Here is a 13,972-nt window from a genome sequence, read left to right on the forward strand (position 1 = left end):
CACTCCCCACTTGGGAAAAATTTTAACTAAGTGTCTCTGGGTCCTTCTTATCTTGCTTCAAATTTCCACTAACACTTTAATATTTTTGTCATTCTTAAGAAATTGTACAGAAGAATTATGATTTTATTAGTCCTTATGCATCAGTCATTGGATGCTAAAATTTGCCAAGTAATCTTTGTGTTCTTCATTTTGAAACAGAATTTGTGATTGTGTGAGAAGGAAAAAATGGTAATAATGTTCACAAAGATAGAAAATTATTGCTTAGGTTTGGAACTCCTCTTCCATTTGTCATTTCTTAGTCTTTGTGTGGTAATCTGTTCAACTAAACTAGAAGTGATTTTTAAAATACAGAATCAAAGAATTCCAGTACTAGTAGCCAACTTACTTATCTAACCTAATTTCCTCATTTTATGGATAATGGAGCTGAGGTAAAGAGAAGTTAAGGGACTTATCTCCATGCACATCAGCAGATAGTGCAGAACCAGTACTAGAAGAGAGGAAGTAACAAACAGGTGAGCACTGACCAACTTTTCCTCATCATCTGACCAAACACAAGCAAGCAGCTACTACTTTAATTTAGCTATGTACTCAGTGCACTTAGAAAAATCTCTGCTTATTGTAGAGATTTTTTTGTTATTGTTATTGTTTCAATTTAGGTAAAAATTATCTAGGAAAGACATAATTTTTTATATATTCTTTTTTTAAAAAAAGATTTATTTATTTACTTACATTTCTTCCCTCCCCCCCCCCCCCCCCCCCCGCCACCCCGGTTGTCTGTTCTCTGTGTCCATTCGCTGCGTCTTCTTTGTCCGCTTCTGTTGTTGTCAGTGGCATGGGAACCTGTGTTTCCTTTTGTTGCATCATCTTTTTGTGTCAGCTCTCCGTGTGTTTGCGGTGCCATTCCTGGACAGGCTGCACTTTCTTTTGCGCTGGGCGGCTCTCCTTACGGGGCACACTCCTTGCTGTGGGGCTCCCCTACACGGGGACACCCCTGCGTGGCAGGGCACTCCTTGCGCGCATCAGCACTGCGCGTGGGCCAGCTCCACATGGGTCAAGGAGGCCCGGGGTTTGAACCGCGGACCTCCCATGTGGTAGACAGACACCCTAACCACTGGGCCAAGTCCACCGCCTGTACTATATTCTTGATGAATATGTGGGCAGTCATAACAAATGAAAAACATACTTTAAAAAGCACACATATATTCTCATTAATAGATGCTTTGCTGTGCAAAGATGTGTTGTCATTACTGTTTAAAAACATGCTACACATTAATTCTCAGAAGAATGTCTTGTTTTGTACTTTTTGCAGTACTGATGTGGGATTTTTTTCCTAATCTGTCAATATCATCCTCTCCATTTATTCTTGTCATTTTCCATACAAAAGCAAGAAACAGTCTGTGACCTTAAAACAAATCAAAGATGACTAAGCCGTACTGCCATTTAGTCAATGGTACTTACCCTATTACCCCACATTCTAATGAACCAATCACATAGCTAATGTTTAGACCCAAATCCAATGAATGTGTTAAATGTGAAAATATCAGAGACAAAGCTAGGAAGGGTTTAGCTGTTGAGAATAAATACATGGAAAATAATGTATCAGAATGGCAGATGCTAAAATTGTCGTGGAATTAAAATTTTGAAGTGTTCCTGTCTGATTGTAAGGTAGGGTATTATTTATTTAAAGATCACATGTGCACACTCTAACATTTGAAAGGTACAGTAATATCAGTGCTCAAGAAAGCAGGGTGAAAAGATGTTTTCCTCAAGGTTGAATCATAAAAATGAAGGCAAGTCTAACAGATTGGCCAGACACACTCAACAATGTCCACATGTGATCATTTATTTAGTGACAAAATATGTTAATAAAACACATACCTTAGTTCAAACCTACTCAGTGCCATTAGTCAGAATATGAAAAAGGGCCATAGAAACATAGGTGATTTTTTTTTTCTTTTTTATGTGTTGAATTCTAGAAGCATAAGGGGGAGGGTTTGCAAATGAGCAGGGCAATAGTCAATGTTCTTAACTACAGATTATCATAAAAAGATAATGAGACTTTATTATGAGATTACATGTATTTGTTTTTCAGTCTCTTGTGAAATCACGTAAACATTTAGATGCCAAAATAGAACAGTGTTTAAAGTCCCATTGAAAAGGTGTTATCTTAGTTATTCTCAAGTGAATAGAGCAATAAAGCAGTTTAGAAACAATAATAATCTAAGGAGTTTAGTTCATTTCAGGGTATAATTAGGATAAATAAATCCTAGAATTTAACGTAAGAAAAAATGAGATTCTCCCCAATATTTTCCCAATAGTCTGGATTGCAACTCATGATTAAACTGCAATAATGAAAGTGTGGGTAACAACCAGAGAGAGAGGGGGAGAGAGAGAATGAGAGAGAAGGAAGAAGAGCTACTGAATGGGAATCCATTAAGAAATGCATATAAGTAATTATTAGCCCTTTGGATAAATGTTGAAATGAATAGAAGAAGAGGCACTGTCAGAGTCTACTGTACCTAAAATGGAGAATCAGAATACTGTCTTCTACAGATCATAAAACTAGCTCAGAAGGAAAAAACAGCAATGATGAGAGACCCTGATTAATAAGAAATATTCTGAAGTTTTATTCTGCTACATGCCTATAATTTTTAAATTATTTCATCTTTCTGATAGCTCCCATTCTCGGATATTTTAGAGAAATTTCAGGGAAGAAATAATTTTCTGGATTTGAATCTAAACAACTGAAAGACACTTCTTGTCAATCTAATTCAACCCTGGAGAACAGTGACCATGATAAACAGCATGCATAATGACCAAGAAAAAAAAAATGTCTTACATTTTGTGATGATATATTAAAAATAGCCATAAAAAAACATAAGCAAGAACTCATGCACAGATATTTAAAACAAAACAGTTTGGCTCAAGGAAAATAATATCTTTTTTTAAAAAATAAAACTCTTATTACAAAATTTTATACGTCATGAGCAGGGATAACAGCTTAGCCATGCAGCAAACTATCTGATAAATAATACATTTTTGAATAAGATACAAATAAAATAAAAGGTGAGAAGTACATTTAAGTTCAGATACCAAGGTATTTAAAATCTTTAAAATAAAATAATGTTAAATAATCTCAATAAATCCCAGAATGCAGTAAATACCAAAAAACACACAATTTATTAATGTAATTTTGTTCTAGAAGCTAAATGCAAGATTTATGTATGAGAAGGCAAAAGTGAGGATATATGTAATTTTGTATTCTCTCCATAACTTAACACAGTGATTTATACTACGTAAATGTCCCAAAATATGTTCTATTCATTGAATTGAAGGGTAAAATATTTATTTTTTTGGTAATAATAAACTTTATTTTTAGAGAAATTTTAGATTACAGAAAAATCATATAAAAAATATAAGGGGTTCCCATATAACCCCCCAAACACACACACACATATTTCCCCCTTTTATTAATATCTTGCATTAGTGTGGTACATTTGTTACAAATGATGAACAAATATTGAAGCACTGCTACTAAACAAGGTCTATAGTTTACGTTGTGGTTTATGCTCTGCACTGTACAGTTTTATAGGTTTTGACAAATGTACAGTGTCATGTGTCTGCCATTGCAATATCATACAGAACAATTCCAATGTCCTAAAAATGCTCTATGTCCCACCTAGTCACTCCCTCCCCCTCAACTTTATAACTACTGTCTTTATATCCATATTACAAGTTCTTCCCTTACTACATAATAGTAACTACAATAACAATAAATCTACTTAGGTCTGTGATTGCACTGCTCCCTTATGTTTGTTCATTCCTCAATCTTGAGGTATTTGGGATGATGTTTTGTGCTGACTAATTCAGATTGAAAAGGTGCTTAAATATTATGGGAAAGATATAATGAACTGTTTGCTAGCAGTTATAGACACTTCTTGTTTTGGGATGGAACTTGTCTACCATCATCATTTTGTAATGACTGTACTTATGAACCTTTTTCTTGTAAAAATGAAACTTAGCCTAATTATAATTAGCGCCTAAGAATTTCCTCCTGAAAACTTCCTTGTTACTCAAATGTGGCCTCTCTCTAAGCTAAACTCAGCAAATAAACTGGCTTGGGACATGACTTCCAGTGAAGAGCCTCACTGGCACCAAAAGATTATTACCAAGTGCCAACCAATGATGCACTTGGAAAAATACCTTGACCAAAAGGAGGAAACATCAAATACCAAAGAGTTTTTATGGCTAAGAGATTTCAAAGTGAGTCAGGAGGTCATTCCAGATGTGAAGGTGATGCATATGCAGGTCCCAGGCGGATCTCACTAACTGCACAGTAAACAACGCCTCAAACAAGAGTGCTTCTGAGGGATCTAGGGATGCCCAAACATTATAAGCATGGCAAACAGCCTCATGAAACCAACACCCTCTTGGTGTGCGCCCTATTTTGGAATATAAGATAATATATTTCCCCAATATAAAAGAGTTAGACTCATTTATAATTTCCTTACACATGATTCTTATAGCCTTTGGTTTGAATCTACAGTTATCATTATATCCATTAAATGTCTCAGAGACTAAAATCTTTGGTCTGTTCCTACGATGTTGAGCTCTTAATCTCAGTAGAATTACGACCATTATCTACTCTCCAGTTCTTCAGACTGGCCTGAAACAATATTTCTTGTTCTTAGGAAAGAGATGATAAAGTTAACAAATATTGGAGAGAATATAGAGCAAAAAAATATGGAATAAAATAAAGAAGAAATATGAGAAAGAATTGATGATGATATAATAAGAAATTACCTGTTCTTTTCAAATGAGTTAGAGATTTTAATCCCTAGTTAATGAAACCCTTGTTTACTGAAAGATGGTACAAATCTGACTAGAGTTAAAAGCTAAATGAGAACTAGAATTATTGAGAAATAATGGAAATTGAAAGGGGTTCAAAATGATGAAAATGAACAAATACTGAAGCAATATTCAGCAATGAAGTACAAAAAATTTTGGCACACACACACACCATTCTTTGTGGCATTAATCACCCCCTTACCTGAAGTCAAAACTTTATGTTAAATAAATATTTTTCTTTAGAAAATATAGCATGATCAGAAGATTTTGAAACCCATCTTCTCTCTTTGGTATTTCACTTGATTGGTATTTTCACTTGATTTGGTATTTCACCTTCCTATAGGACTATTTGAGAAGTTACTGTCTCATGAACTGGTTCATCAACTTGGACCCTGTCATATTGACCTAAAAGGTTTCCAGGTCCTGTTTCATACCCTTCTCTCTATAGCACAAGGTGGACAGCTGTCTTCACTTGGAGCCATCATAATTTCACCTAGTCCCACCCTTGTTATATTAACTTCCATTTCCTTTTTTTAAATATATAAATTTTCTAGACTAGTGGTTTGGGAAAATAGTCTAGGTAATGTATTTGGATTTCACCAAGGTTCTCTGAAATACATTTTATGTTGCTTTTTTAGTTTAAGATAGAAGAATATGAATACTTATACTCTTTAGAAATTTCTAGCATATATATATATATGATTACATCTAAAGAATACTGTTTATTAATGTGATATCCAACTATATGGAGGGTTCTGATTTTCTATCAAAGTCCTTTGCTTTGGTGATATTATCAACATTCGCATTTATTATTTTGATTTATTTATACTTATTAAATTATTTGCTAGGGTCACAAATTTAAGGGAACTGAATATGATAGAGTTCTTTCTAAGTTTTCTCAGTAGGCTAAAGCAAACATAGGATATTTCTGTTTAATAAGTATAACATTTTTATATTGGATAGCGTTTTAAAACTTACAGACTCTATCATGCATTATTTAATTTGATCACCATTGCATGCTAGTAAGTAGATGGGCTGAGTATTACTATAATTATTTTAACTCCTTTACTTATGGCCTCATAGAGAGGAGCACTGAGTGAAACAAAATTTCTGGTACCAAGTGTCAATTCCAAATGTAAAGCCCTAAATTTTGCATCTATAATTCTGTACAATGAAGAAAAAAGAAGTGACTTAAATTAATAACAATAGTCTTTGAAGATAGTAGATTTACATGTGAAGTGGTTCACTCACTTAAGATTGATTATTATCAATGATATTGAGCTGCTACAAAACCAGGCAATTTGAGATTCCATTAATATAGGTAGAGTGTCCAGGTTTAGGAAATGTAGGTGTAGTTTCCAGGTTAGGGGAAATAATAATCACTCTGTGCTGATCAGGTTGCATTTCTAGTACTGGGTTATGTGCTGCTATACTACTGCATTTGGAGAATGTGGGAGGAACAGAAAAATGGCTGCCTCACAAGGCAATAAATGTCCTAACAGATTGAATATCATCAGTATTAAGAAGGAACCATTTTAGTGGGCATAAATTTGACCTCAATGGCATCTTATAACTTTCAACTCTAAACTTTCTTAATATTAAAAGTCTGTGATAATTTTCTCCCACTATCTTTCCAATTCATATATTTGAACACGGACTCAAGACTTTGACCTCACACTGGTTTCAAGTCAGGATTTTGATGTGCATTTATCTAGAAATAAGTTTCTCCTAAATAGAGATTATGCAAAGGGCATACTACAGTCCATGATTATGTTTGGATAAATAGAGTTCAGTGATTGTAAGTCTTAATATGGGTTGATGATATAGATATGGACTCACTGTGGTCCAAGTTTCAGTATCTGGGTATTTTTATGACCCCCTCAGAGTAAAAATTTTGTCTGTTCAATTATTTTTATTTTAAACAAAACATTTTTATAAGAATTTCACTATATTCACTTATTCAATTGATAGGCAATGCTGCAGTTGCATTTTTATATTATAAGAATATTGGTCCCTTACTTTCATCATCTGACAACATATTGGAACCTCAGATTTATGATCATTCTGAAGCAGAGGAAAGAGTCATCTCTTCAGTAATTTCTGTCTCAATTAGTTCAAACCCACCCACATTGTATGAACTTGAAAAAATAACATTTACATTAAGTCACATAAAGGTAAGTTGCTGTTTTTCTTGTGGTTCTTGGTTATGGTTGTGTACATTCATAGAAGTAGTTTTTTTTTTATGTCACACTAACTATATGTGAGTTCTTGAGTTTAGAAGAAAACAGATTCAAAATGAAAATAAAGGAATAATATGGTCTCAACTAATTTTCCCATAAAATATTTTTGTATTTAAACAATCTTTGAACTATCTAATCAATACCAAAGAAATTCCCAATTATGATTCTCTGAAATTAAGTTGTATATTATATTTAGTTTTAGTTTTAAGCACATTGTTTGTTTTGAAGTCTGCATGCCATCAAGGAAGGAACGCTGTATTAGTCAGTTAAAGTAGTGCTGATGCAAAGCTTCAGAACTCTGTTGACTTTTATAAAGGATATTTATTTGGGGTAGAAGCTTACAGTTACCAGGCCCTAAAGAGTCCAACTCAAGGTACCAGAAAACATACTTTCTTACTCAAAGTCCGTTGCCACGTGTTGAAGCAAGATGGCAGGCAATGTTCAGCCTTCCTCCTTTCTCTTAAGGCTCCATGGTCCCAGCTTCTTCGTATCTCAGCTGTAGTCTGGCGTAAGCTCCTCATGAGTTTAGCTGCTCTGCTCTGTCCACAAGGTCAGCTCTCTTCCCCAGTCTATGACTATGGAGCACTGTCTCTTCCTGCATATCTGCTTCTGTGTTCTCCGTCTCTGTGTATTTACTCCCCTGTCTTTGATTGAGCATCTGTTTATATAGCCCACAGCTATAGGCTAGCAGTAGGCAGGGACTCAAACTGAGCCGCCCTAGTGATGCAGTCAAATAAAAGCCCTAATCTTGATTTAACAAAGTAAAAGTGAAACCTCTGAGTCTAATACTATCTAATATGCCCAGAGGAACAGACCAGTTTACAAACCCAATCCAGTATCTATTTTTGGAATTCATAAACAATACCAAACTGCCACAAGGGCCAAAGAAATAAATGTCACTTGTGGAATGAGGTTGATGTTTGGTTAATAATTGCCATTTATAATAATAGTTTCAGGGATTTAGATACTGATTATAATAAAATGAGAAGTTTAATGATAATAAGTTTAAGTAAAAATATATTTTAAATATAGAAATTAGCTAATACCATTTCAGTTATTTTGATTATGAATCTTTTTTCAAACTCATACGTAATAATAACTACACAATAAAAAACATGATTATAGCTCAAAATCCATGGGGAAGCTGGAAATCATAGATTGTTCTCTATCTTTTTACAGTTGATGGTTTTTAGAATTTCAGTACATGGTTCAAGTACCTCTGAAGCTTGTTTGGAGAAACTTAAAATTGGTCAGTTGTATTTGTGTGCTTATCGGGGGGAAAAAAGACATTTTCTAAACAATAAGAACACTTATGCTTATATAACATATGAAAAAAATTGTTCGGCTTTTTTCTACAAACATGTTTTAATTTCTAGTTTTTTCTTAATTTTCACTGAGATTAACTTTTTTAACTGATCTTTTGTTTAATGGGCACATCTTATCTAAGATTTTATTTACAAACACAAACATACATATATATATATTTTTTTAATTTTCCCTCTTCCTTGCATTGTATGCTTCCTGATTTTCTCTGTTTAGCTTCCTTTCCTTTGTTCTCAGTCTTCAAGTTAGAGTCTGTCCTCAGATATCTGGTGGTCATGACCACTGATTTAATAACAAGGTGTTTGAAAGATGACTGTGTGCTAGGCTGGGCTTGTAGTAGTGGTGTGCTAAACAGGCAGAGTTCGACCATTGCATTGGAAGACCCTAAAGGGCATTTCTCTTGTCCCAGTCAGTTTCCCAAAGTAAATCTTTCAGTCTCTTGCTGAAGGGCAGAAGCCTGACTGTGAGCATCACCAGGTCTAAGAGAATCTGATGGGTATTGCTAGGGGTTCAGTGTGTAAACAGAGCTGACTTAATCTGTTTTCTGCAAAACTCCCACTCTCATCTGATGTTGGATCCTAATACAAGAGTCCCTCTGGTTTCTCTGGCATATCTGGTTTCAGCAAAGGTGGGATCAGGGCAATTTCAAAACTGATGGGGAGAACTAGATCTAAGGTTTTAATTTTCTTCTCAGAGATTGACCACCTTGAAAAATTTGTTGTCTCTCCAAATTTAGCTCCATCACTGTCTTCCCAGACTCACTACAGTCAAATTTGGTATGTCTTCACCTATGCTCCAATTGTTGATGACCCAACTGTTATATTTAGTACATATCCCATTGAGGCAATTATCCTATATTAAGATCATCCTTGAGCGCAGATGATTTTTTTTAACTGAGAATACCTGGCTCCTCATACAGTGCCTGTCACATATTTGGTACTCATCACTTATATTCTTTAATATCTACTTGTTTGAAAATTTGCATTTCAATCTGGACTCCACTTTTCAATGCTTAATCTTAAATGTATCTTTTGCCATTTGTTTCAACACAATACCTTACAGGGCTCCTTTGAGTGGCAAACTAGCAAAGTAGGTGAGAAAGCACTGAGTTAACTGTAAACTGTTATTATATAATTGTAAAAAAGATATTTCTATAAAACAAATTTACAGAGCATTCAATATTCAATCAATAAACTTTTGTTAAAATTTTAGTGCTTTAATTGCAGTATTATGATTACTTAATATAAAAATGTCATAAAGAGACGTCTACTCTTTAATGAACAAACCCTCCCATGGTTTGTGTGACTTAGTCCCTTTCTATTTCTGACCTTGTCTTCACTACTTTTCACCTCATTCATTGTGCTACAACTTCTGGATGTTTCTTAAAGTCATGTTTAGTCTCAAATATTCCAAATGTCTGCAGTCCTCTGTCCTCAAGCCTGCATGTTTCAACCTTTGACTTCATTGAAGTATCTGCTCAGATGCCAACTCCAGAGAAAGAAATTCTCAGGTCCACATCCAAATCACTCTTGTCGCTCCCCTTTCTCCATTTTATTTTTGTTTGTTCAGTAAATACTTATCTCCCTCATTAGAATGAAAGGTCAACAGGACAGGCACTTTGTTTTGTTCAATGGTCTACTCTCAGCACCTTGTTCAATGACTGATACCTAAAGGATATTCAGTAAACATTTATTAAGTAGAGATACCTATATAATAATTAGGTGGCATGCACTGTTCTAAATGGCATATACACAATCGAATTTAATAACAAATTTTCTTCACAACTCTGAGAAAAGATTGACACAACACAGCATTATTGCATTATAAGTTTCAATACTTCCACATACCAGCATTCATTTATTAGCATTATTTAATGCTTCACTTTTTAGGCATGGCTTTAATTATATTGCTTTTCAAAATGGTGTGTGATATATGACAAAAGCAATAGCATATGCATTGCTTTTCTTCTTTTCTCCATCAGTGAAAAGTCTTTTTTTCAGACTACAGATAAGCAAAGGATTCAGTGTGCATTTTGGAACTACTCTCCTGACACCATGAATGGCAGCTGGTCTCAGGAGGGCTGTGAGCTGACATACTCCAATGAGACCCACACCTCATGCCAATGTAATCACCTGACACATTTTGCAATTTTGATGTCTTCTGGTCCTTCCATAGTAAGACAATTTTATATTTCATATTTATATGTCTGCCTGTTTATGCTCCTTTTTGTGCTTTTCCCATGGCATTCAAGAAAATAATTAATTTTATATATTTCCTTGGATTTAAAAAGCATATTCAATTAATATTAATTATTAATTGATGTACTTGATTAAAAAAACAAATTATCTGCTTTTTAGTCTTTGCTTTCCTATTTGTCTTCTAGGATATAGCTAGTCTGGTTTTAGGTAATTTCTAGTCTAATATTTATCTAGTCTTAACTGTTTAGTGCATTGTATTAAATCAAATATCCATCCACTGACTCTTTGTTCTTAATGCTATTTTTAGGTCCATTTGTATATTTTAATGTATCACTGAATTTAAAGGTCTTTTCTTTGTATTGAAAGTTTATTTTTACCAATGACAAAGTTCTTAAAGATATTTGATACTTGGACAATAAATATCAGCACATTTGTAATTAATATATTTTTAATAAGGTAGAAACCCACAAAATTTTAGAACATATACTGTCTCTTTAAAGTGAGTAGCTTTGTAATATATATTTTATATTAGTAATATCTTGATTTTGTATTATTCAATTACTATATAACTTATCTTACAAATGTGTATCAAAATCTTTTTTCCTCTTATGCTGAGAACCTATCATTAGGTATATAAAATGACCAAATAAATCTGCCCAAACATAATCAGTCATATATTTTAAAGATGATAATTTTCTGAATGTTAAATAAGCAGATAAGCCTTTATTCTGTATTTTAAAATATATATTCATTGAGTTAGAATAATACTCACCTTTTCCATTTCAAAGTCTCTGAACTATACTGTTTTGATATTCCATACATTCAGCATTTCTAGTATCTTTGTTTAATGGATTTTAGATGAATCACTGCATTAGAAATAAGACTTTTTCTTACCACTGACAAATTTGTTTTTATTAACCATTTTCACATTACAGTAATGAATTGCCTTTATAATATCATGAAACTTATGACAATAACATTGTTAAACCATAAACTAATATATACTATGCCTAGGGGGGAAAAATCACTAATTACAGAACTGTTAAAATGCTCATGATTTATATCAGATTTCTCTGAATATTGAACTATTTCAGAAGTATACAATTTTTCTCATCTAAGTGCACATTGGTATTTTTACATTTTATGAACAGTTTGATTAATGTTTCACCAAAAAAAGGAAGTTCATTAAATGTTGTAGTTACTTTGACAAGTTACTGAGTTATTCTCTTAACAGTTTTATTATTATTTTCCCTCAGGGTATTAAAGATTATAATATTCTTACAAGGATCACTCAACTAGGAATAATTATTTCACTGATTTGCCTTGCTATATGCATTTTTACCTTCTGGTTCTTCAGTGAAATTCAAAGCACCAGGACTACAATTCACAAAAATCTCTGCTGTAGCCTATTCCTTGCTGAACTTGTGTTCCTTGTTGGGATCAATATAAATACTAATAAGGTATGTAATGGAGGTCTCCTTACTCTCTCCCCCCAGCCCTAAAATTTGTACTTTCTTAAATATATATTTCATGGAAACATGAATTGCAATGAAGGGTTTAATGGGGCAGAAGTACTATATAATTTGTTCTTAAGCTGTCCTGTCTAAGCTTGATAATGGTAACATATCTAAGCAACCTACAATTAAGTACTTTACCAAAATGTCCCTCATTATCACAAATTATTGTGAAAATTAAAACTTTACAGCAAACTGAAGAAATTTTTTTGTTTTGTTTTGTCTTTGCTTCTGTTTTTGTTTTCAGATGAGCATTAGAGGCAAAGGAGAGAGCAAATTTAAGATTAAGTCTATATTAACACAGGGACTGAACATCATAGCATCTAAGGCTGAGAGGTTGAAATATATTTTACTGACTCTACATAGTACCTATAATTTCTTAGCTACCAGTTTCCCATAATTATTGATATAGCTTCATGCCTGATAGTTTCAACATTGTGTTAGTCTGTGTTCTCCAAAGAGCAAACACTAAACTAGGACTAAACGTACAATAAATTTATTAGGGAAAGTGTGACAGAAAATGGAACAGGAAAGCCTTGCACAGCAGTTAGAACAAGCTGCCTTCTCTCCAAGTGAAGGAAAGATGGAAGAAATGAAGAGTCGGGGGAAACAACTTACGTGATATCACGTTGCAGCACCAAAGAAACTGGACAAGTTGTCAGGGAATCATTTGGGGAGTCCTTGATACAAAGTTGCCTACTAAAGAAATCTTTCTCCCAGGAACAGGATGTTTTAGAAATCCTGCTTGCTCCCTTATGGGATGGCAGTAGCCTTGTGGGAAGCACGATTTCATAGTGAAATAGCTAATCCACTCCCCGTAGTTGGAGACTGGAGAAGTGTATTCTCATGACTACAAAACATTAAATTGCTTCTATATCTCAGTTCTTCTTAGAAAACTTTTAAAAACAGAAACTAACAGTCTGTTTTCAAGGTTTTCTTTTGAAGTTGATGTCACAAATCTATTTTAAATGGTATTCTATAGCTGTTTTTGTGTGTGTGATTTGCAGCATTATTATTAGCATCTTTTAATTTCTTATACCTCCCACTCTCCTCTAATGCTTATTTACTCTTTCAGTTTCCTCTCACCATCTCCTCACTATACGACCATTCCATATAGTATTTATTTTCAACTACCCATCATCTATCAAATCCTTCCCATTTTCAAGCCTTATTTCAAATCGCACTTTTTCACTAGAGTGGTTCCCAATTTTCTGATGTCCCGTGATCTAACTTTATATAGTACTCTCTGATATAATTTAGGATGTACGCTCAGTATGCTTGAATTATATTTTGTCTTAATAAGTGGGATAAGTATGTAAGTGTGTATTATATTATCCCTCCAGTGAAAAATATCATGATAGGGACATATGACTATTTTTTTCCTTTATTTCTTTTAAGGCTAAGCCCAGTCTAGGTGTTTAGTAATACTTATAAATATGTTTCACTGTTTCATTGAAAGTCATCTCAAATTTACTTGATAATCTTACTACATAATATGATTCTATAAAGGATGTCTTTGTAACATGTATCAACTCTTTTGTAAACCCAATATCTGTCACTTAAGGTAATAATAATAATTTATTAAGCATGGTACTAACAAAATTTTTCATTCTTTCAACCCAAATAAAGAGGAGGAAAGGCATCTGCAAAACAAAAATCAACTTAAATTATGAAATATTCATCAAGATATCTTGTTTTATATGTGAATAACCCACAATTTATCACAAACTTAAATGTATAGAAATAATAAATTTCTGGATAAGAGCAGTAACAATTCAGTCACAGAATTAGCAAATGTTTCACATTAATGAAGCTAGTAGGTTAAAATCAGCTAAAGGTAGTACATTAT

General features: G+C 33.5%; 1 protein-coding gene across 1 annotated transcript in view; it reads left to right on the forward strand.

Moving 5' to 3' along the window:
• ADGRL4 (adhesion G protein-coupled receptor L4) overlaps window positions 1-13,972 on the forward strand; it is a 125,131-nt gene that overhangs the window by 76,166 nt on the left and 34,993 nt on the right. Inside the window, exons 9-11 of the mRNA XM_004455871.5 lie at window positions 6,820-7,022; window positions 10,412-10,585; window positions 11,866-12,069. Coding sequence (XP_004455928.1) covers window positions 6,820-7,022; window positions 10,412-10,585; window positions 11,866-12,069 — 581 coding nt within the window. The remainder of the gene's footprint in view (window positions 1-6,819; window positions 7,023-10,411; window positions 10,586-11,865; window positions 12,070-13,972) is intronic.

This window comes from Dasypus novemcinctus, chromosome 9 (genome assembly GCF_030445035.2).
Source record: "Dasypus novemcinctus isolate mDasNov1 chromosome 9, mDasNov1.1.hap2, whole genome shotgun sequence".
In the NCBI taxonomy this organism is placed as follows: Eukaryota; Metazoa; Chordata; class Mammalia; order Cingulata; family Dasypodidae; genus Dasypus; species Dasypus novemcinctus.